This window comes from Asterias rubens, chromosome 1 (assembly GCF_902459465.1).
Source record: "Asterias rubens chromosome 1, eAstRub1.3, whole genome shotgun sequence".
Classification (NCBI taxonomy): Eukaryota; Metazoa; Echinodermata; class Asteroidea; order Forcipulatida; family Asteriidae; genus Asterias; species Asterias rubens.
Genome location: NC_047062.1, coordinates 11296951 through 11321879, shown reverse-complemented (window position 1 = coordinate 11321879; position 24929 = coordinate 11296951). Strand labels below are relative to the sequence as shown.

General features: G+C 37.5%; 1 protein-coding gene across 2 annotated transcripts in view; it reads left to right on the top strand.

The window, feature by feature from the left end:
- The window catches only part of LOC117288110 (calcium-independent protein kinase C-like), a 93182-nt gene that overhangs the window by 33467 nt on the left and 34786 nt on the right, over nt 1-24929 (top strand). For both annotated transcript variants that reach the window (XM_033768813.1, XM_033768821.1), the window contains exons 3-4: nt 18538-18694; nt 23787-23818. In XM_033768813.1, the coding sequence (XP_033624704.1) occupies nt 18538-18694; nt 23787-23818 (189 nt within the window). The remainder of the gene's footprint in view (nt 1-18537; nt 18695-23786; nt 23819-24929) is intronic.

The following is a 24929-nucleotide window of genomic DNA, read 5'->3' as shown; positions in this document are numbered from 1 at the left end:
ACACATTGAGTCTAATATTCTGGGCATGGCATCTGTGCACCGAGTAAGAAAAACAAAAAACAAACAAGGATGGATTTTTGTGTGCATTACCAATAGTTGAAGGTGTTCCCCAATTGTACCTGTATTTTGACACACTCTTTTCCTCTTGATACAGAACTCCCCCCGCCCCCTTGCATCCACTATATTTTTTCTGCAATTTCCAGAACAATACGCACCATCAAACGCCATCTTTGATGTAGTAAAACAATGGAAACTTTTCAGCCAATGGTAGCTCTTCATACGTGCGCAATTCATCAAATACGGTGACTGATGACGCCTATTGCAATCCACCTATAAGAAACAGTAGGAGGGGGTACACCAAGCCACATACATGTACATGTTTCGAGCATGAAAAAAATGGTTAAATAGAGTCAAGACAAGTTTGTTATATGACATTTTTCTTTCTCAAAATACATGATGGCTGTTCACTCTTTTCCTGAGCCTTGCATCCTCTTTCTCCTCCCAATATACAGTGGACACTATTGGTAATTTGTCAAAGACCAGTCTACTCACTTGGTTTATCTCAATATGCATAAAATATAAAACCTGTGAAAATTTGAGCTCAATTGGTCGTTGAAGTTGCGAGATAACTATGAAAGAAAAAACACCCTTGTCACACAAAGTTGTGTGCTTTCAGATGCTTGATTTTTAGACCTCAAAATCAAATTCTAAGGTCTCGAAATCAAATTAATGGAAAATTACTTCACTCTCATGTCTCTCGAAAAGTACGTTACTTCATAGGGAACCATTTCTCACAATGTTTATACCATCAACCTTTCCCCATTCCTCGTAACCGAGTAAGTTTTTATGCTAATAATTAGTTTGAGTAATTACCAATAGTGTCCACTGCCTTTAATCCCTGCCTCATTCCACATGTTCTCAAGTGTTGACGCACCTGTCTGGAAGAAGGGAACCTATGATAATACCTTCCAGCTCTCACTTCCCCTCTGGACAATGGCTGAGGAACAAAACTCAAAAACTTCACGTCCATGTCTCGTACAAAAAGCCCGAAAACCTGATTTAATTACTTGATGTTCACTTAAGGGACTACGTTCATGAACACTCGGTGTCTTTTTCTTTAAAGGTGTAGCGTAGCAGGTACTTTGGATACTCTGAAAGGCTTAAAGGGTGTTTTAAAATTCACTGGGTTTAATTGTAATAATTTAATACAGAAGGCCCTGTAGTTTGCTTAAAAGTATTTGCAGTTAGGACAGGGCCTAATTCCATGGCCCCCTGCTTACTGCCGAATTCTGCGCTGACGATGTGGGCAAGCGCTGATATTCTGCGCAATCTGTGTAAGCTGAGGAGCAAAACTAAAAAACTTCACTTCCATGTCTCGTACAAAAAGCCAGAAAACCTGATTTGATTACTTGATGTTCACTTACGGTGACGAGACTACGATCATGAAGACTATTTTAAAGGTGTAGCGTACCTCAGATGGTCTAAAATAGGCTTGGTTAGAGCATATAGAGCAGAGGTATGTAAGGGGTTTTATAAAAGTCACTGGGTTTGATCAAAAAAGGTGGAATGTACACACAGTAGGCCATGAAGTTAGATTTAAAAGTATTTGCAGTTAAACAGTAATGCCCCAGTATGGACTCTAATGGCTGGGAAGGCACACACAGGCAATGTGTGCACAGTGTAAGCTATCTGACGAGTTTCCAATGAATTGCAACCTTTCAAAGGCACATTTTGTCATGTGAAGTACATTATTGTAAGAACAAAATAATTAGTATTCAGCAGGCCTGGTTTTAACCAGAGGCACCCACAGGGCGTAGCTGTGCACCCTTTGCTTTTGATGTGGTGCCCTGTGCAAAGTTCCTATCCAAATTGACATTTTCCTCATAGAATTCCCCCTTACCAGAGGGAAATTGCTGTGCCCCGTTAAGAATGTACATTAATGTTCGTACATGTACACACCCATTTATTCTTTACATCCAATAGTTCATAAGTGTCAAATTTTACTCTGGAAAGAGTATCAAACAGAAGTTTTAAACCAATGTAAGGTTAGAATTTTCAACAATTTTCCCACTTGCCCTTAAGGAGTATCCATTGAAAAATCAGCTCAGTCCGAAATTGAACTTGACCTTAGAGCTCCTCTTTAAATACTGTATGAGGTACATGTACGTACACATCCTTTCTCAGTATATAGGTAATGTAAGCATCCATAGTACTTTGTGATATTTTCACAATTTGCCATCAGGTGAGTTGCTGCGCCACATTTCACACAGCAAAGGCAAATAGCGTCACGTGCATACCCCGATGAGCAAATGCTATACTATGCAACCACACCTCTCTACCTGTCTGAAGGCAAACATTCAATGCTTCTTCAGTCCTGTCCGACAATCTCACACCCGACTTCGCCCATCAGCTCATTTTAACAGATTCAGTACACATACGCAAACCTCTGTGATGTTACTACGCTTGATTCCAAGCTGTCCATCCAAAATGAATTGTTCATGTGAGCTTGTCAAATAAAAGCTCATTTTCCAAGAAAGATAAAGTATTAATAGGGTTTTTCCCTTTTTTTAATAATACCTCGGTGATTGAGCATTTTCTAGTAATCTTGTGTACACAGTCAAAGTGCATCACGGTTGTCTGCACTCACGCAGTGAGCATTATGTTAAATTATTTGATTTGATTAAGACTTCCACTTCTTTCCATGCTGTATCATACATGTGTAGGGGGAAAATAAGGAACAAATTGCGTACGTGTACACACATGTACATGTACATGTGCCGTGCTCAAATTTAACACTGGATCGCAGGACCGAGGCCAGTAGTTTAGCTTCGGGCCAGTTAACTCATGACTGGACAAGTCTGGTGGTCTTTTGTGTTTCAACTAAATAATAATATCTGACTGTGTAATATGGTGTTCAAATGTCGGCTTTGAGTTTGATAAAATATCTTCCAATTCTATAGGGCCTACAGTACTGAAGTATATTTAGTATGTAAAGACAAACTAATGAGATAAATCTTCTCTTGACATGTCTTAGTGCATACATGTAGCTGTGTCGTGAACTATTTTTCCTATTTGAGCCTGGTCTTGTAAAAACATTTCTGGTCCACAGTAAACATTTTTAGTAACAATCCCCCGTGGTCTTGTGGATTTCCCCCCCCAAATTCTAGCCCTAATGCAAGGCCTGGAATTTCAACTTTTAGAGGCAAGCATCTCAGGCCATTTTTATTTTGCATGTGTTGGCATGTGGAGAAACCTTTGAAAGGGGCACTTAGGCCGAGACAGAGGCCCTCGGCTCTGTGGCCTGTCCGATGTAATTCTAGGTCTAAGGCCCTATAGCCTTTGAATAGCAATGAACCTGTAATATGTTCTTGTTTTTTTTCACCGGGTGGATTGTATTGAGTAATGATTGATAATTGATTAGTGGTGTTTATTCAATTTGTAATCAGAAAATCCATCGCAAGGTAAAACAAAAATTGTCACTGTAGGTTTCGTGTCTTATTGTCAATGAAGCTATAATAATCAGGGAGTAAATGCGTAGAAACTAGTTCTTTCATGGCTGATTTTAAACAGACGTTTAAAAAAAATGTCAGTTTTTAAAAAACTGTCAGGGTTGAATTGCCATGTGATAAAGGCCCGAGCCCAAGGCGAGGGCCTTTATCACACGGCAATTTGACCCTGCAAGGTTTTAAACGGCCGTGAAAGAACTAGTAGCTACCCTGTTATTCCCATTCATATTACCTTTTTGGTTAATAAAAGGCGTAATAAGGTAAGAAACTCTGTAAAACTTATCCGTTTCCGACGTGCTTGAGCTCTGTATGCTTCTACCTCCATGGTATGTACATGTTACATGTACATGTACGATGTCCGTGTGTTGCATGCCTATTTCCGACATATTCCGGTTTCGTTCGTGCGCATGCGCATGCAAGACGTTCTGGTTTCCTTTCACACACAGCGCGGCACACTCACCGACAGCGCCTGCATCACTTGTAACAAGAAACGTCTTGCATCAAGACTAGCGTGGAGTATCCGCTCACAACCGGTTATAAACACTGGTCATTATCAAAGGTTTAAACACCCACACGTGACGTGCTCTCCACCAATAGGAATAGCGAAACTGTCTGAGGTGTTTATGAATGATCCTTGTAGCACGGGTCAAAACATCTGGCCCAAAATAAATTATGTTATCAAAAATATCATCTTCTAGAAACTGACCTTTGGGCGTACCTCCGGAATTCTCAAAGACATTGTTAGGGGGGATATATAATTAAAGTATACATTGTAAGTGAAAATGGGGTTATCTTGTGAGCTACTGTATGATGTTGTCAAGATGCCTAAATACACATCATTATTACTCACTAGTCATCATTATTACTCGCTAGTCTTGGTGCAAGAGGTTATCACATTTTCTGTTATTATGCCGGGGGGGGGGGGGTGGAGAAAAAACAGCATTTTTTTTCTTCTGTATTAATAAAACCCGTTCTCCGGAGTTTTTTAAAGTGGGTGTAATGTGACTGTGCATGAAGGTATTTGTTTTGTAGACATGAAAGGATGGTGACCCAGACTTCAACAACTAAAGTATTGATGATGGATGGTTGTGCCTATAGTTCAGTGACCTTTATGGGTCGTCACACTTTTTCCTGTCTGTATTCATGAATGCACATTGTACAGGTTTGCGTACATAGGTGTACATGAACATAGTTACATGCCTGTACATGCTGTAATTTTGAAAGGGCAAGGGCACTAAGGCATTTTCTCCTTGGTAAAGGGCACCCCCTATGAGGAAACTGTACATTTCTACTATCTCAAGAGCACCAAGGCAACACCCCCGGGCATGGAGGCAATCCCGCCTCTCGTTGCCACGGTGAAGTATCAGGCCTGTATATAGGTGTGTTTGTTTCTTTCCTCCAGAATGTTTCATACCTTTTAGATGTGATTGCCGCTGCATATGTAAATACTTTCTTTAATGAGATAATACATAAAAGCAATCTGTTTTGACTCCTCTTTCCCCTTCTAATGTTTTTTTTTTAAATGCCAAAATGTACAGGTCTTTGGTTTTTGGAACCTATCAATTGTTTTCAAGACACTGGACACTATTGGAACCAATCCAAGACTATTCTTCACAGTTGGTGTATCTCAACATATGCATAAAATAACAAACCTGTGAAAATTTGAGCTCAATCGGTCATCGAAGTTGCGAGATAATAATGAAAGAAAAAACACCCTTGTCACACGCAGTTGTGTGCTTTCAGATGCTTGATTTCGAGACCTCAAATCCTAAATCTGAGGTCTCGAAATCAAGTTTTAAATCTGAGGTCTCGAAATCAAATTTGTGAAAAATTACTTCTTTCTCGAAAAATACTCCACTTCTCACAATGTTTTTACTACCAACCTCTCCCAAGTACTCGTTACCAAGTAAGGTTTTATGCTAATAGTTATTTTGAGTAATTGTCAATAGTGTCCAGTGCCTTTAATCCTGTTTATATAAAATCAAATGTACATGTATCGGTAAAAGGTTCATTTTAAAAGGTGATGGTGTGTTTGAGATATTGTTGAATATCTGGAGTGGTTACAAAATGTATGTCCATGCACAATGTAATCAGAATGCACAATATTGGAATACATTAACTATCTGAGACACTACTATTTTGTATCCGATTGAAATATTTGTTAATCCTATTCTCTAAAACTGCATTCCTTAAGGCTGTGGACACTATTGATAATTACTCAAAATAATTGTTAGCATAAAATCTTACTTGGTAAAGAGTAATGGGGAGAGGTTGATGGTAAAACATGAGAAATAGCTCCCTCTCAAGTGGGGTAGTTTTCGAGAAAGAAGTATTTTTCCACAACTCAAAATCAACCATCTAAACGCACACAACTTCGTGTGACAAGGGTGTTGTTTTCTTTCATTATTATCTCGCAACTTCGATGACTGATTGAGCTCAATTTCTCACAGGTTTGTTATTTTATGCATATATGTTGCGATTCACCAAGTGAGAACTTTTATCTTTGACAAATACCAGTGAATTGTCTTTAAACAGAGTATAAATTTGAACAATTCATCTGTGGGAAGTGGTGTGTAGTATGCTATGACTGATTTGTACATTGCAGAACTAGGACGATGCATTTATTCAATGTGCCCTCAGTACACACATGACACATAAGGCATGTTTGTGTGGATGCACCTGATGCATCTGAAGGTGTTTTCAGATGCGGTTGCCAGTCAAAAGAGCGATCAACCAGAAGAGATGAAGCGCAGTCAGTGGGCTGAATTAACTGTACTTTGCAATCCATTGTTAAACCATGGCAATTTCGCACTACATATCACCAGGCCATCTAAAATTAAAAGACAATAGTGAAAAACAAAACCCACGGGCCAACATGGTGAAACAGCTGGGCGAAAGTAAATCTCTTTAAATAACGACGGATTAACTGGTTAGGTTTGTTCATTATAATGCACTTTGACATTTAGTCTGAGCACGGGGCAGGCAGGCAGTCCCTGCTTACTCTGTTCATTTTGCATTAATAACACATCGTCGGTTTGAAGCTACTTAATATAGACATTGAACGAATAGGTTTAGCTCGCAAATATAGCGACTGTCAGCGTGACTTTAGGGAGGAAGAGAAAAACTTGAGATGTTTATTGTCTTGTGACCTTTTCTTCCTCCAAGGTCTTTTGCCGTTCGGAGACGGCGTATTTATCGAACTGTGTCGAATTGAATTGAGCCGTGCCAATCAAGGTTTATACAATTTAGGTTTTTTTTCCCCAAAATTTGTTAAACCATGAGGAAATTCATGGTAACCTCGTTCTGAAAAAAGCAAAAAAATAAACAAAAAGAAACAAGAATAAAAATGACGACAATTTATTTATCGAATCCTCACAATACTAGACATTTAGAATTATAACTGTTTTCAATGAGAGTTAATATCTACAATGTACTCTGACAACCTCATAAACTGCCAGCATTCATGTACATGTAGGGCTAGATGTCTCAGTTGGTAGAGCTAGAGCAATATATATTAAACCTAGTTGGAGTTGGACCCAGAACTGTCAGCATACTAGAAGAGATTCTTGACACCCCGTAATTCCCCCCCCCCCCCTAAACAATTTAAAAAATTTGTAATCTTACTGTTTAACAAGAGATATACCGTTAATAGTTGGCAGTCAGTCATTTTGTAATATAAGGAATACATTTGTACAAACATTACTTTTTCAGATTGTAATAAGTTTTTCCTAGTTAAGTGTGAAACATAAATGATTTCCTTACATTTGAACATTTTATAAATTTGACGAATTAATTGATTTGAAAATAACACAAGTTGCGGCATAAATGGGAAGTATTTTGGGGATGACACCTTATTTTTCTTGGTGCAGTTCTCCGTGCATGAATTATTATAGGAGAATCCATGTTGTAAATGCTGTGAGTATTTTGTGATGCTAATTATACTACGCGTGGCGTGTCATGGCCAAGCGGTTAAGAGCTCCGGATTCAACTCTCGTGTTTGATCAGCAGAGTGTGGGTTCGAGTCCCGGTCGTGACACCTGCTACGTAAAAATGGGGAGGTAGAGCTTTCTGCTCTACCGGCCAGGTTTCAGACTGATGATACCCAAGCCTACATACATGTACATATGGACTGTAAAGGGGGTAACCCTGTTTCAGCCCTAGGAGTTGGTGGCAACGGCCTCTGGAATAAAATAATTGTAGCCCACACCTTGAAGTGGCCTTCAGGCCTCGTGTGTCTGGCGACTTGCATAAAAATCCTTTTTCTGTACCACTTACAAAACTTGGGAGGTTAATCTGTGCACACTTCTTGTTCTTATTCTTATTCTTTATTTGGCCATTAAATAGTTACAAGCAGACAGTATATGTAAAATTGATATATAAATCCAAAAGTAAATACAAAGCATGACAAACAAACTGTAAGGGCACAAGTAAAATTTCAGAACAACCGTAATGTGATGGCCAGGATCAACAAAAATCTAATTAAACACTGTAGCTAGAGGCCTGTTGATCCAGTCACATTTGGGTGGCAAAAATCTATATCACTTTATAAAAAACTCCCTTTGAATTTTTTTTAATAAATAATTTAGAGTAAATATATATAATCTGTAATCACAAAGCACAAATTAAAATAACAAAAACAAATTTGATACAAAAACAAATGCTAGAAATGTGACAAGCAAAAAGAAAAGTTAGTTAATTTTGTTTTTGAAAGTCCAAGACGGGTAGTCCAAGATGAACCTGAAAACAAGCTGAATATACCATTTGACCAATCGATTCCTAGAAGAGATAAATATCACACAACTGTTATCAATGTCTTACTTCCAACACCATCTCAAACTCTTACCTTGGAAATACTTATGACAAACTCAAAAAATACTCTTTTTTTTTTCAAAAAATAAAGTTTTTTTTCTGTCCTTTTTTTCAAAACGAATACATTTTGTGGTGGAGTGCACCAACGAGCCTGATCAAAGAAAAAAAAATATATGAAAGATAACAATTCCTTCGTATTAATGACTTAATTCTAAGGGCCACATGCTTGAAAAATGAGTGAGTTTTGTTAATTGTTGTAAGTCTTATCTTGCCCTAAGTGCACCAAGAAGCCTGATCAACAAATAAAATTGGTACAAATAAAAATTTACAACTCAATAGATAAAAAATTTGCATCCTGTGTAAAGAATATTAATTTTGGTTTCACCCACTATACCGCTGTGTGCATAGTGTAAGCAGTACTTTCCAGAGATCTGTGAAATAATATGAGTTTTTTTTTTCACAGAGCTTAGGAATGTACATTGTAGTATACTGTGCCAACACAAATTATATGAGGAAAACCAAATTAATATAAGATAAAATTCCTTGTAAATGTGTAAAGGCCACATGCTTGACAAATTGAGTGAAACATTGTGAATTGTTGGGAGTCTATTGCCCCTTTAATGCTTGCCATGGCTGCCTGATCGTTATTACTCGGTTCCTTGTCATAAATTATTCAAATCAACCTCTGGAAAAAATCATCTTCTCGTCTGATATCGGAGCCAGGTTTCCCATCATGTGTGGGGACTGTCTAGTTTAGTATCTAAAGTGTTACCAGGGCCCTCCTAACGACCACTGGACATGTATGCAAATGTAGCATTTTTTCGATCTCGGCTGTTTGAAATTTTAATGTCCCGTGCAAAAGAACGATTTTAATGATTCACAAGGTTTGAGGGTATTTGGAATGCCAGGACTCTTGATTCAGCACTTGGAATCCGGAATGAAGTTGTCATGTCTCGTTGATGTAGATTAGCCATACTCAAGGAGTTTTCTTTCTTCTCCTCTTGGATAAGGTGCTTATTAGTCCTCTCTCTACTCTCTCTCTTTTTTTTTTGGGGGGGGGGGGTGGGAAGCTGTTTTGCCGATTGCGTTTTAGGATTGATGCAAACATTTTGTTTCAAGCTGGCAACTATTGATGTGAATTTTGAAATCAACTAGCTGGGCAATAATATTGAATAATCAATACAGCACAATAATTAAACATGTTGAGAAGGGCAGATACCCTTTTGTGCCATTGTATTTCTCTTTGTGTGTCAACATGTGAGGTAGTAGGCTACATGTATTAGTGAAAATGCTTAATTTGTATTTTCGCCTTTTGGATATGTGGGAATTCATTTCAAACCAGAGAACAGGAATGAACTTATTCTTAAATAAAAAAAAATATGTTTGATAACTCATGTACATGTATGTGAAGAAATTATGTAAACATTTTTAGTGGTGACTCATTTTTTCATCTTCTACAATCACACATGATGAAATTTCCACAAGAAAAAATAACACCATATTCTTATCAAAGCACATACATTTTTTCAACAGGGTACAAGTAAACAAAAGTCTATGAAGAACATTTTTTTGACTACACTTTAATTTTTCTGAATGGGTTTGGAGGTTCTGTAAAGATAGCTGTGCCAAATTTTATGTGTCTGCTGCTGTATTTTGAGCTGTCCATCTCCTTTCTCCGCTTACCATGCAAGCACTGAACTTCTGCACAACATGTAGCCGTGTAAGCGAAGGAAGCTTAGTGACGTGGAGTACCTATGTATGCGTACAGGTGAACGTTCCCTGCCTACCTGAGAAACAGGCATGGCGTTATTGTGGAATTCCCTGCTTTCGTGATTGCCAATTCTTTGCTTACAGTTACATGTAGCAGAGCCATGAATTTGGGCCCAGGCGTATAGCTAGTCCTAAGTAAGGACAGGTTACTTGTCCTAACCTAGTACTAGCTCTACGTTTGTAATATCTCCTTGAACTTTTCCTAAGTTAGGTCTGGTCCTAACTCTTTGTGAAATCGACCCCAGGTTCCAAAGATTGAGTAGAAGTGAAGGATTAATGTCTGAATGTTTAAAGGGTTTTGATACCTTTTTATAGATCAAGTTTTGTTGCCATAATATGAATTCCTACTCACTGTGAATGAAGATGTATGCGATATAATTTACCTATAGAAATTTCAGCTTCATAAGTTGTCAAGTTTTTGTGATATTCACAGTGCAATGTGAGAGTGGTGTAAATTGTTGTACGCATGCTAACATAATTTTCGTCTCACTGAGTTGAAAAATATTTTCGTGAATTTGTTTAACTCATTTCTCAAAAACTAAAGCACCTCAGCAAATAGTTTTTAAGTTGGATTGGTGTTCTCTGAGGGTGGGTGTGTGGGAGTTCTTGTCATTAAAGCTGTTTTCCTTGTGAGTGTGCTCAATACTAAAGCAGAAAAGAATGTGTGTTTAAGAATAAACGTGTATTCCACAAAGGAGGCTGAAGATGTGACAGCGCGTGTGCTTGTTCACAATGGGTTTGCATTATTGCGGTACTTGTCTACTTATAAAAGCCGCCGGGCAAGTTAGTCTGCTGATTGCTTTGCTTATGGTAAGCATTGGTTATGAATTAGAAATTCTGGTTATAAAGCCAAACAACAAAATGTTGTTTGTCCATGGGGGGGTCCTCAAAATGTAGGGTCGGGTTTAAACCACGAGTTGAAAACCGATTCAACACACTTTAATTCCCATTCATAAATTCATTTTCGGTCAAAAAACATCAACACTTTTTGATCAAAAAGTAAAATAAATGCAAAAATTATAATTGTTCAATGATTTCTTTCAACACAACACCCCTCCAGCTATGAAATGGTATGGCCCTGGGGTAAACAACTCCTTATAAGGGAATGCTGTGCACGTATTTTCATACTAACAACTGTTTAAACAAGATCTTTTACTTTCTTCTTGCATTCATCGTGCGACCAATTTTTTTGAGATTGCTAATTTAAATTTTTTGGGAAACTTAGAAACAATAATAACAATAATTTGAGTTTGTTGCGACACAAATGACAGTTGGTCATACAAGAACAAACAAAACATTTTTGGGGGCCCAAGCAGAAAACATATGGGCCAAATATTATATTGTTCAGCTGAAAATGGTGCTTATTAGCAAACTGTTCAGCTTAGCAAAGATTAGCAGGGAACCCAGTCTCAAACAGTGTACATTGCATGGTAAATTTGGCTGGTAACCTCATGTATCTGCTTTTCAAGATTCTACTGTGCTAAGCAGATTATTTTGAAATAGTGCCCTGCTTACCTTGTTTGTAGATTCATCAGTCCATATACATGTACATTGTAATATCGGAGTCTTATACATGTATAGCGCATGTATCTACCAAACAAGGTACTCAAGGCGCTGAGTATATACAAACTTTCAGAAAGATAGGTAATTGCAGTGATGAATTTTGAGACCCAATTATTTAGCACCTTATAAATATAAGGGTTTACAAGGTGCTACGGTGCATACAGCAGCCACGGCCAGGAACACCGGGGCGAACCCCTTCTCTTTTCGAAAAGTGCACTGGGTTCTTTTACATGCGTTACACAACCTGACAACACATGGGACCAACGGCTTTACGTCCCATCCGAACAAAGACCACTTTACTTCAGGTACATTTTGTACTCTTCAAATTACCTGTTTATAAATGCAAATACCATACCCGTATGTTTACGAGTTCTGTCACATAACTAATCTAAGGTTTGCGATATTGTTGTCAAAGAAAGGCCTTCAAATTAATTGATTGTTTTTAAACATGATTTAAAATTGATACCTGTTAAAGCCATTGTACACTTTCGGAACAGACAAAAAAATAAAAGTTCACAGATTTACAAATAGCTTACAGGGTTTACAGAAGGTAATGGTGCAAGACTTCTCTTTAAATATTATTCCATGAAATGCTTTACTTTTTGAGAAAACATTAAAACAATTATCAATTTTCAATATCGAGAATTACGGATTTATTTTAAACACATGTCATGACATTGGGAAACGTGCAGAAACAAGGGTGGGTTTCCCATCATTTTCTCCCGACTCCGATGACTGATTGAGCCGAAATTTTCACAGGTTTGATATTTTATATGTGAGTTATGATACACGAAGTGTGGGCCTTTGGACAATACTGTTTACCGAAAGTGTCCACTGGCTTTAAAGTCAATAATTATAAAAAGATTAAGGTGTATAAACTGCGAATTGGATATTATGAATGAAATAAAAGCTCCTGCATGAATCTCAGCAGAGCCTCACCACATTCAGGACTTGCTCTGTGTACTTGATCTGTCACAAACAGGCTGTCATATTTACCCACACACGTATTGGAATTTGCGGTACACACACACCAACCGCAAAGAGATTAAGGCAGTGCATTTTGGCGCTCGCCAAGTAACAGTGCCGCCGGTAATTCTATTACTCCCGTGTTCGAAGGAGTCTTTTGCCTGTACATGATGCGGTGAGCGGTGAGCTCTGTGTTTATGTATATAGCGCTGTTGAAGGGACTGGCTGCAACCAATGCAGCTGTATCTAATGCTATTGGATATCATGTGCTCTTCACTGTGCTGTGTATGGGTACAGCAGCGGCGACAGACAATGGGCGTATGTACTTTTGCTAGACGTGCGTGTACACAGTACACACGTATTGTGCATCAGTTTCTTGCCGGCAAATTTAGATTTGATATCACTGGTATCTTCTAACGCCTCCCGCCCCCCCCCCCCCCCCCCCAAATAAGAAAATAATTATTTAGTTGTTTAATAAAACAAAATATTATCCAAAAATAGAAAAGATGAAAACAAAATTGTTGTACAAAATTTATAAATAGGCCAATGACACAATAAAAATTAATTAATAAACAAATGAATGAATAAATGGGATACATAAACAACTAATCCACTTCTGTATGAGTTACCAAAAGCATTGCAAAGAGCGTACATATTTTATCAGCATCAATTTTCCCTGAACTAACTGCTCGTAACTTGTTCATTGCTTGTGTTGGCCAGCTCCTGCGTTTTCGCAAGTAATGTATGTGGACAAAATCTGTTTATCTTTAAAGCCACACACACACACAATGGGCTTTAAATATTGAGACATTTTTATTGTAGCATCTTGTTATGACATTGAAAAAAACAAAAAAACAATGATAGAATCAATTTTGTCAGTATTATTCATAAATCAATAATCAGGCTTCTTGTCAGCTAAGATTAAAGTTAGTTTAAAGTTCCTATTTAAAAGTAAGCAAAGATTTTTTCTACATTTCGCTGTTGTGCACTCTAATGGTGACGGGAATGAGTAAATGAGTACTTTCCCACACTGTACAAGTTTGAATATGAGTACAAGTGCAATACTTTATTATTGTGAGTATGTACCAGACGTTTTCTGTGAGTAACAGTAGACAAGTACTAGACTTGTTCTGTGAGTTATAGTATGAGTACAAGTACTAGACTTGTTCTGTGAGTAATAGTATGAGTACAAGTACTAGACTTGTTCTGTGAGTAATAGTATGAGTACAAGTACTAGACTTGTTCTGTGAGTAATAGTATGAGTACAAGTACTAGACTTGTTCTGTGAGTAATAGTATGAGTACAAGTACTAGACTTGTTCTGTGAGTAATAGTATGAGTACAAGTACTAGACTTGTTCTGTGAGTAATAGTATGAGTACAAGTACTAGACTTGTTCTGTGAGTAATAGTATGAGTACAAGTACTAGACTTGTTCTGTGAGTAATAGTATGAGTACAAGTACTAGACTTGTTCTGTGAGTAATAGTATGAGTACAAGTACTAGACTTGTTCTGTGAGTAATAGTATGAGTACAAGTACTAGACTTGTTCTGTGAGTAATAGTACGAGTAAAAGTACTAGACTTTTTCTGTTTTCTGTGAGTAATAGTATGAGTACAAGTACTAGACTTGTTCTGTGTATAACAGTATGAGGTACAAGTACTAGTACAAGAATTTTTTCGGTGAGTAACTAGAATATGAGTAGAAGTACACACCTGTAAAAGTACAAGACATTTTAGTGTGAGTACTGTAGGCCTATTCATTGAGTTGAAGTACCAAGTACATGGTTATGAGTTAAAGACAGTGGTAATACAACTCTGTAACAACCCAGGATCAGAGCCATTTACAAAGAAAATATAACACAAATGTTGGCCCTACATGTACATCTGCAAGTCATCTTCTCCTAGTTATCTTCTCCTATTTATGAAAATAAATAGCACTACATCCTTGCACTGTGTTGGCTGACAAGACGGCCTACTACCATGACTACACAGCTGTATCATGTTGCCTGACTCTATAAAGCTATGCTATGAAATGCAATCCAAATGAGTAGAATTAATGGTTTGATCATAGAAAACCACAATGGACATTTTCGCTGACCTTTCCAGTCGCTCTATTTCCAGAGGTAACCCAGCCCAACCTAATGGCTCCTACATAAATGCCAAAGACGTGATAAAGTACCCACTCACCTTTCAGTGTACTGTGTGTCAGTTTGTGTGTAAAAGCCATGGAAAAAACTCTCTCCGTTCACCATAGAGATATGTAATTTCAGCTCTTTGTCAATTTTTTGAAGGACACAAACCAAACAGTCTCATCATTCAGTAATTTAATGTCAAACAAAAGGTTAATTACTGGTGTTGTTTCAGGAATATTTGTGTTGCACTCTGATCCGTCCGGTTAAAAAAAAAAAAAAAAGTATTTGAAAGCAAGAGATTTGAATTCAAACCTTTTAATAGGAAATACATCATGAAACTTACCCCCATGAGAGTTTAATAGAAACTATTTTAAGAAATGTTACAAGTAATTTTTTGTCACAATTTGAAAAGTTGTTGATGTCATTAATGTTCAGTACCACACACCATGGGCCCAGTTTCATAGAACTGATTTAGCAAAACATACATGTATTGTTCACAAGTTTACTGCTATGTATGTACATGTGAAGCAACATTGAGCAGGATACTAGTCCCAGATGGTAATTGCAGGCATGATATTTTTTCCTACTTAGTCTGTTCCGATATTTTTGCCCTAAGATAAATGAGAAAACTTGTAATTAAAATGGCCTGAAAAGTCTATTAAAACCTAAAACACCATACATGTATGTGTACATGTTGGTCAACCTTTGTACTCGATACAATTTTTCTAAACTTTTTTCAAGGACCAAATATCATGCCTGTTATTGTGACATGGTAGTTTGGCTTCCTACACGTGTAACCTTATTCTGATAAACATAATTTTGTTGTGCTTAGCTAATTTTGTGCTCAATTAGCTCAGATTGGGCCTGTCTTTAAATTTGATAATTTAACAACAATAATATATAGTCTTATATAACACATATATCTACATGTACAGGTAAGGTACACTGCAAGAACCGGGGTGTTAGATTAATTCTTTCTGGTATCTATACATGTATGTGACAACACCAATATGGTGTTATTTCTCCCCATTACTATAGCGTTGGTGAGATGAACACCGTGTCGGTGTCGTCACATAAATATACCAATAGAATCAATTTAACACCCAAGTTTTTGCAGTGTACAGACAAATAATTCTAGACGGGGTTTTGAATTTTCTAGACGAGGTTCTGATTTTTGTCTTAATTATGAGACCCAAAGTTAAGAATTGTTATCAAGGTACAGTCCTGCATGATGGAATCAGGACAAACTTTTACCTGAATATGCCAAGTTGCAAACCGCCCCACCCAAACCATAAACCACCATTTTCCTTTTTGAATCTGTATGCATTGTGTTTGTCTGGGTTTTTCTTCACTCCAAATCATCATCTAGAAGTACACTGAATTGGTATGCTAAGTAAAAAGTTGACTAATAATAATAATCCACATGTATGTAGGGCTTCATAATACTCAGTGTTTCTTAGCACTTTATAAATATTAATAAAAACAACAAACTTGTGGAATAAACATGTGAAGAAGAGCAATCAGGAAGTTTAACTTTTAAATAGGTATGTTTTCAATCTATTGTTGAAATATTGAGAGTCGGGGAAATCACTTTATGACAATGGGAGATTGGATATTTGTCCACAAAATAATTTGGAGCGATGGGTAGTAAGACGGTATGATCTATGAGGGTTATTCTTTACACCACAGTGAAACCCATTGGGTGGATTTAAAAAGAACGAGTTTAGGATTTTTTGCACACAAAAAATCTTCAGTGGCCTGACGTTTCGACCCAAAGTCTTTCTCGGGGAACAAATTTTTCTCGGACAGAACTTTAAAGGCAGTGGACACTATTGGCTCCCTCTGAAGTACATGTAACGTAGTTTTTGAGAAAGAAGTTATTTCTCACTAAGATATTTGAATTGAATTCGAGACCTTAGCTGAGGTCTTGAATTCAAGCATCTGAAAGCACACAACTTATGCAACAAGGGTGTTTTTTTCTTCCATTATTCTCTCGCAACTGCGATGACCAATTGAGTTCAAACTTTCACTGGTTTGTAATTTTTTGCATACGTTGAGATACACCAAGTGAGAAGACTGGTCTTTGACAATTACCAAAGTTGTCCAGTGCCTTTAAATCAGTTGCAAAACAAGAATGTGGCTATAATGGCTGTGCTGTGATCATTTTGTTGTTCAGGATTTGTTATGTCTGTCGTGGTGTTTTATTTTGAGACATACCAATGTTCTTCAGTGTGTCTCCAAAGTATTGTTTCTCAAAGCTAGACACACACACAACCTGTAGTTCTCTTTTCTCGGAGGACCAATGGAAGTGCATTTTGCAGACCTACCTAATGGGACAGCAAAACGGACTGCAAACTCCAAGTTGGTTAAAGGGTTTCGGTACTTTTTGTATGACACAAAACACAATGTCCACAGATTTACATTAAACTTGTACGGTTTGAAGGTAATGACGGTACATGTAGTAGATAAAGCATTCTGTAAAATATTACTTACTGAGCTGCTGTAGTTGTTGAGAAATGAGTAAATTACGTTTGTATAACGAATTTACGCGACGCTCCTGAAAACATTTCTCTGTGATTTTTACTTTTTTTCTCCTCAAAATTTTGATGACTAATGAAGTTGAAACTTCTACATGTATAGATTAATACGTTTTCATTTACAGTGAATATTAGAGATTCATATCGTTGCCAAAAACTTGATGTACAAAAAGTAGCCAAATCCTTAAAATAGGACTCCCTGTTTACTGCCATTCTTGATGACATTGCAAATCAAAAATCCTATTGTGCAAGTCTCGTCAACTGAGCCCCAGGAACATTTAGAAATTGCAGGGCTCTCCCAAGAATGTGGGGTATTCTGGACCCAAATTTAGAAAGTTTGGCCAAAGGAGGCTGAATTGAAACACATTGTTTAATTTAAAGACACTGGACACTGTTGGTAATTATCAAAGACCATTCATCTCACTTGCTTTATCTCTACATATGCATAAAATAACTAACCTGTGAAAATTTCAGCTCAATTGGTCGTCGAAGTTGCGAGAATGAAAGAAAAAGCCCCTACATGTAAGTCACACAAAGTTGTGTGCTTTCAGATGCTTGATTTTGAGACCTCAAAATCTAATTCTGAGGTCTCAAAATCGTGGACAATTACTTCTTTGTCGAAAATACGTTACTTCAGAGGGAGCCTTTTCCCACAATGTTTTATACTATCAACAGCTCCCATTACTCGTTACCAAGTAACTTTTTATGCTAACAATTATTTTGAGTAACTGCCTTTATTAGATGTTAAATGTACATCGAGGATAAAGAATATTCAGTTTGGTTTTACCCATTTACACCGATCCACTTTAATGGTATATTATTTTAGGCCCGTGATTTCTCAACAGTTTTGCGTGATTCAGGATTTTCTCAAGACCTCTGCGAGTCTTTAGATTTACTTGAAATAGTTAAGTAATCATCAAAAGGAGAAAGAAATAGTTGACATTGTGTACCAACCTGTAGTTCTGTGATGATTCATCAATGAGTCTGTAAGCCTCCTGCCATCAATTTCACAAAACTCTTCCTCACTTAAGACTAATCTTAGGACTTAGGACGAGTCCCAACCCTGCACTGGAGCATGAAGACCTTATAAGACGTGTCCTAACTCTTTGTGAAATCGACCCCTGATCTTTATTATCAGAGAGGGTTCTTGATTTAGAATGAGGAGGGTAACCCACAGGCCCATAGGAATTTTTCATCGTTAACAAATTTAGATTTTACAAAAATTTTCCTTTTTGTTTTCTTGACACGGTTGCAGATCCTCCCAAAGAAAAAGTTTTCAAAGTCCGGGAAAATGCAATACGTAAGAGAAGAGGAGCAGTGCGAAGGAGGGTTCACCAAATCAACGGGCACAAGTTTATGGCCACGTTTTTGCGACAGCCAACATACTGTTCACACTGCAAGGATTTTATCTGGTAAGTTTTACTAAAAAAGCTCCTGAAATGGACACGTTGCCTTGGGTCAGGCAATTTGGTCTATGAAAAGACTTTAAAAGCGTTTGTTACAAAATGCATGTGGTTAGAAAGATGTTTTAAAAGTAGAATATAATGATCCACACAAATATGCCTCAAAATTGCATGGTTTTCCTTATACGTCGTGAAATAACACAAGTTTTTGACTCCATAAAGCAAAACCACGCAATTTCGAGGCATATTTATGTGCACTATATTCTACTTTAAAAAAATCTTTTTAACCATCAATTTCATAAGAAAGGGTTTCAAACTCTTTTAACGGACCAACTCGACCAATCCAAGGCAACGTGTTCCTTTGGAAAATCATGGGGTATGTAAAAGACAAGTTTACACTCTTTTTTTGACCCAACTGCAAACATTAATGATTTGATGATGTTAGTGAGCCCTAATGGAATAACCTCATTGGGCCAATCATATTGTTCACTGCCACACAATAAGTATATAAACCTCAAGGGGAACAGACTGGGTAAATTCTAAATAATTTGGGGTTGAATAAAGAAACTTTACTAGAGCGGGGTTTGAACCAGCGACCTTCCGGATTAACATGCCAGCTCTCTTAAAGCCATTGGACACTTTCGGTACAGAATTTTTTTTTTTTTACAGATTTACAAATAACTTACAGGGTTTACAGAAGGTAATGGTGAAAGACTTCTCTTGAAATATTGTTCCATGAAATGCTTTGCTTTTTGAGAAAACATTAAAACAATATCAATTCTCGACATAGAGAATTACGGATTTATTTTAAACACAATGTCATGACACGGCGAAACATGCAGAAAAAAAGGGGTGGGTTTTCCCGTTATTTTCTCTCGACTCCGATGACCGATTGAGCCTAAATTTTCACAGGTTTGTTATATTATATAGAAGTTGTGATACACAAAGTGTGGGCTTTGAACATTACTGCTTACCGAAAGTGTCCAATGGCTTTCCACTTACTGCTGCTTCCCATGTTGTATTCTAAACTTGGGTGTGATGCCTGCATGGGTACACAGCAGCTAATACTTGTATAGTTTCTGACTGGCACCACGAGCAAAGATATTGACAAAATAGGGAGACTGCCAACATAGGGCTAGATACATGTAGCTCAGTTGGTAGAGCGCAGGCACGTTAATTCGGAGGTCGTTGGTTCAAATCTTGCTCTAGTCAAATCTTCTTTGTTCAATCCCAAGTTATTAAAAAAAACAAAAAAACATAATAAATACAAATTCACAAAATTTGAAATAAAAACATTCTGTAAATCATGAGGTGATTCCTGTTAGAGTGTCAAACAAGCCTACTTCTTGATGAAGTCTGAATGCCATGGAAGCTACAGTGAAATCAAATGAAAAACAAAATCCTGAAACAATTGTGTAAATTGTTCACCAACAGTTGAATGTGTTTTTCCCAAAAGGAAAAGGCAAAATTTTGAGAGTTTGAACGATTCCAAACTCTTGAACATCATAACGTTTAGGACTCCCTACCCCTGAACCACATGACCATCACACAATCCAAGCATTTTTGTCTCCCAAAGATTGGATAGCATTTTCCAAAATTGAGGTTAAATCTTTTTGAATTTGAATGATTCCAGGACCTCTTGGTGAATATACAGTAAGGCCTCCCTACCCCTGAACCACATTCAGACCATCACACAATCCAAAACATGTTCGTCTCCCAAAGATGGACAGCATTTTCCAAAATTGAGTTGAAAACCTTGATGGATTCATGCATGAACTTGATCACCGGCTCTTTCCCACCATACCTGTACATCTATACTTACATCAGATTTATGTGCCATAATTTCAATTAGTCTCTCTCTCTAGTCAAATGCAATCGTACCATGTGTACACAAACAGCACTCGTCAATCTGTTGTTTTCAAAGGCATTTAATACTCACATGAAGCAAGCGATTAATTGTGCTTTTTCGAAACCCCATGAAGCAAGCGATTAATTGTGCCTTTTAGAAACCACATGTAGCACGCGATTAATTGTGCCTTTTAGAAACCACATGAAGCAAGCGATTAATTGTGCCTTTTAGAAACCACATGTTACCAGTACATAGAAAAAAATCTATATAAAGAAATCAGAACCGATTAACACGTATTATACATGAATAAACACTGGATATGGTATTCTGTGTGGTGTAGCTCTCTCCCCCTCTCTTTCCAAACCGTTAGCTCCCGACAATAAGCGACTTCTAGAGAAGAAAAAGGGGAAAAAAAGGGCTAATATCTCAAACGACGATACCGAAGGACTACAATCGGCCTCAATGACAGCTATATTAAAGGAGCAGAGGTCCATCATCATTGAATAAGCAGTTACCATGGCAACAGGACCGAAGCAGCCACAGAACTGGGTTAATGTATAATGCAATGATATCGCACCCTTGACGGGAGAACTCATGGAGTGATGCAGGACATCTTACGAACACCGTACATACATACGTACATGTATGTACGTACAGTGCATAGTGGGGGGGGGGGGGGGTCTCCCTGCTGCTGACTCGCCGTGCACGCAGGGTACGAGATGATTTCGGTCGTAGTTTTGTTTCAGTGCAGGGTTGCATATGAAACTAGATTTCTAGAGATTGGTCTAGTAACTTAATTATGCCGTGATTCCCACTGGCAGTTTGGGCTGACACATTCAAAGGGAAACGCAGAATTGATTCATTTGTCTGGTGCGCCTGTTGCAACTCAAGGAAAAAAAACAAAAAAACACATACAAAACCAAAAACGCTGCTACACTGTTCTGAGATGAGCATTATGTATGACTTACTGGTGCATTGGTGAACACAGTTGCATACAACAAAGGCAATATACCTGACTGAACAAAGTCATGCCATGTTTGTAAAACATCTTGTTTCATATGTATTTACACAAAATAGCATTAGGCATTGCTGCATAAAGACAAATACAGAAGAGATCAATGCAAATATTGAAAGTAGTCTTTTTCATTTGTCGATTAGCCGAAGGCAGATTGTTAAATTTTTGAATTGGCGCAACTCTACAAGTTGAATACGTTGTACATGGTTGAATAACTGTAGGCATGTGTATGTAAAATAAAATGCTGTACAAGTAAAATACTGTACAAGTAAAATACTGTACAAGTAAAATACTGTACAAGTAAAATACTGTACAAGTAAAATACTGTACAAGTAAAATACTGTACAAGTAAAATACTGTACAAGTAAAATACTGTACAAGTAAAATACTGTACAAGTAAAATGCTGTACGCAGCAGAAATAATTCAGCGGTAAAACTTCACATTGTTTTAAAATGAAGGGATGTGATTTCGAAGTTTTTGAATGGAATTTCTTTTTTTTTTTGGCCTAAAAAAAAAGGAACTCATTTTTGTTTTAACCCCCTCCCCCAATTTTTGTGCTATTTATTATTTATTAATATTTTTGTTTTTATAAAATTAAAATAATAAATAATAATAATCAAAATCCAAAGCAATACCAAAATTAGGCATATTACTCAATTGGGATGTGAACCCACAGTCCCAACATTCTACATGTATGTCAACCACTAAACCACTGAGCATGCCTGATGAAAAGAGGCTAGTTCGAATCCTGTTCTACTTAGCAGCGGGTAAAATTTGCAGTGGGGATAGACCTTTATCACGCTGTCACCATATTGGTCATGTTCCCTGTTTCCAATAACAGTAATGGGTGGTAACATTCATTGCACTTAGCATGGCACCATACAGGGCCCAATTTCATGGCTCTGCTTACTGTAAGCACAGAATCGGCACTTACGGAAGCATTCTACTAGGCATTCTACGCTAACAAGGCTAACGCAGAAATTTGGCGCTTGCACGTAAACGGGGAATCGCGATCGTAGGCGCAAAATTCGGGGAATCGGCATTAAGCAGAGCCATGAAATTGGGCCCAGATTGTTGGTTCGTTCAGCCTCAGTTTGGTTACAATGAGTTGGATTTGAGTAAAATCAAGATGGCCACACCATGATAAAGGTCTATAGAGAATGGTTCTTTTGATTTCACATTGATGTGTGATAAGCAGGAACTTCATGGAGGCAGCGAGTGCAACTGCCTCCATGCCCCCTGTCCATTGCCTCTGGTGCCCTTATAACGATACAGTAGACATTTACAATTTCCTCATCAGGTGCCCTTTACCATCGAGAGAAATTGCCTTGGTGCCCTTGCCCTTTCAAAAACGAAGCATACGGGCCTGGATAAGCCTTGCATACTCAGTCCTGCAAAAACAAATTAATTAAAAAGTCCACATACATGATAAAAGTAGTCCAAACACTTTCTTCAGAAAGAAAGATGTACATGTTGATGCGCATGATTTGAGCCATGAAACTATTTTCATAAGTTGTATTTGGCCTTTAAACAGCCATTAAAGGATGATCTCAAATATATAGATAATTACAGTATTCTAATACCTGCAGTCCATAGGAAACAAAAAAAATATAACGAGTCTCTTACCTCACGTTAAAACATAGTAAAAAATGTCAAACAAACCCGCAGGACAAAGGAATCGTGACGTCAATGCCAAAGCTTGAGAACTGTGTTCAAACCCAATTAGGGGAAAATCATCACTTGTGACTCTCGGCTGAAAAAGCAGCGCAGCTGGGTGCATTTTTTACTCTAGTTATTTATTACTAAATGCAAATTTTGAGAGTAAAATGATTATTAACCTGTATCTACGATGTTTATTTGGCCATAAAAAGGTAATAGTTGAAATACTCAGATCATCCTTTATTGGCTGTTTAAGGTTTTATTTGTGTTTTATTTGTCCTTTTGTTGGGGGTGTGGTGTCATTCAAGGAAGTAAAAAAGTCTGGCCATGCAACCAAGGTAATGATTTCAGTAACCGGACTAATGTTACGGATGAAAGGTATTGGCGCACAATTTCACACGAATCGGCCGGATCTCGCTAGCTTGAGCATGTTGAAAATCCTGCTGACATGTACATTTCAACAAAAATTGAACTGTACAAAATGTAGTAATTTATGCCTCAAATAAAACGTGAAGTTTTGACTAATATTTTGAATAATTGGTATTGATGCTTGTACTTTTTTTTGATTTGTTTTCAGGGGTTTTTACATGCAAGGGTATCAGTGTCAAGGTAAGTGTGATAACCCAGGTCAAAATTCCAGTTGAACCCAGTTAACTGGGGTCAACTGGTTTAACTGGATAGTGACCAAACTCGTCCATTTTCCATATTAACTGTGTCACCTGTGTTCAACTAGGTTTAAATAACCCAGTTGGTTTCTGTCCATTTTCCATATTAAACCAACTGGTTTTAACTGTGTTTAACTAGTTTATCAACTGGTTTCAACTAGTTCCAGTTAAACCCAGTTTATACAAGGTAAAATGGAGCAATAAAGTAAAGGTATACAGTAAAGTTAAAAAACGTAAGCTAAAAATAAATACATGCTTGTACACACACAAAATTAACATGCTATTGAAGAAAGGCAACTTTAGTGGGCCATCACCAAACAAATAATATACATTTTATTTTTGTTTCAAATTGTTTTGTTTGTATTTTAGTGGTCGAATCATTAATTTTCCACGTTTTTAATTCTATAATTTGTATCATTGTTGGGATGGACAGTATTCAAATCAGACATTATTTGTAGATTTTCTTCTTACGTTTTGGTCCATCACCAGGCCTGGAATTTCATCTTTGAAAGGCTAGTTTCATTTTGCAAGGGGCATTTCCATTTGAAAATCTTAAAGTCAATGGGGAACTTTTGAAGGGGCACCAAGGCTAAGATCAGGGCAACATAGGCCATGGCCTCTGTGGCCTGCTCGTAAAACGCAGGCATGCGATTCACATTTTAGTTCACGCTTTTTATCCATTGAGGACACCAGCCCCCTTTCCTCGACACCACTCCCCCTCCTCCACCCTAGGCATTTGGGATGTACCTCAGTAAAAGAGTCTGCTTCATCCAACCTCCTGCCCCCTGCTCAACAGAGCAACCTCCTCCCATTCAAGAAGAACAAGATTATCCCCCAAGACTGCGTCCAAGACTCAAAGGGCAACAATGGCATTTCTAGCTGTGAAGATCTTCTCAGTTGTTCACATAGGGCCCAGCAGCACACTGCAGTGCATTTTGTTCAAAATGTATCAAGCGGAGAGATTTTTAATCAATGCTTAAAGGGTTTTGATACCTTTTGTAGGTCAAGCTTTATTTTATCAAGATATGAATCCCTACTCACTGTGAATGAACGCA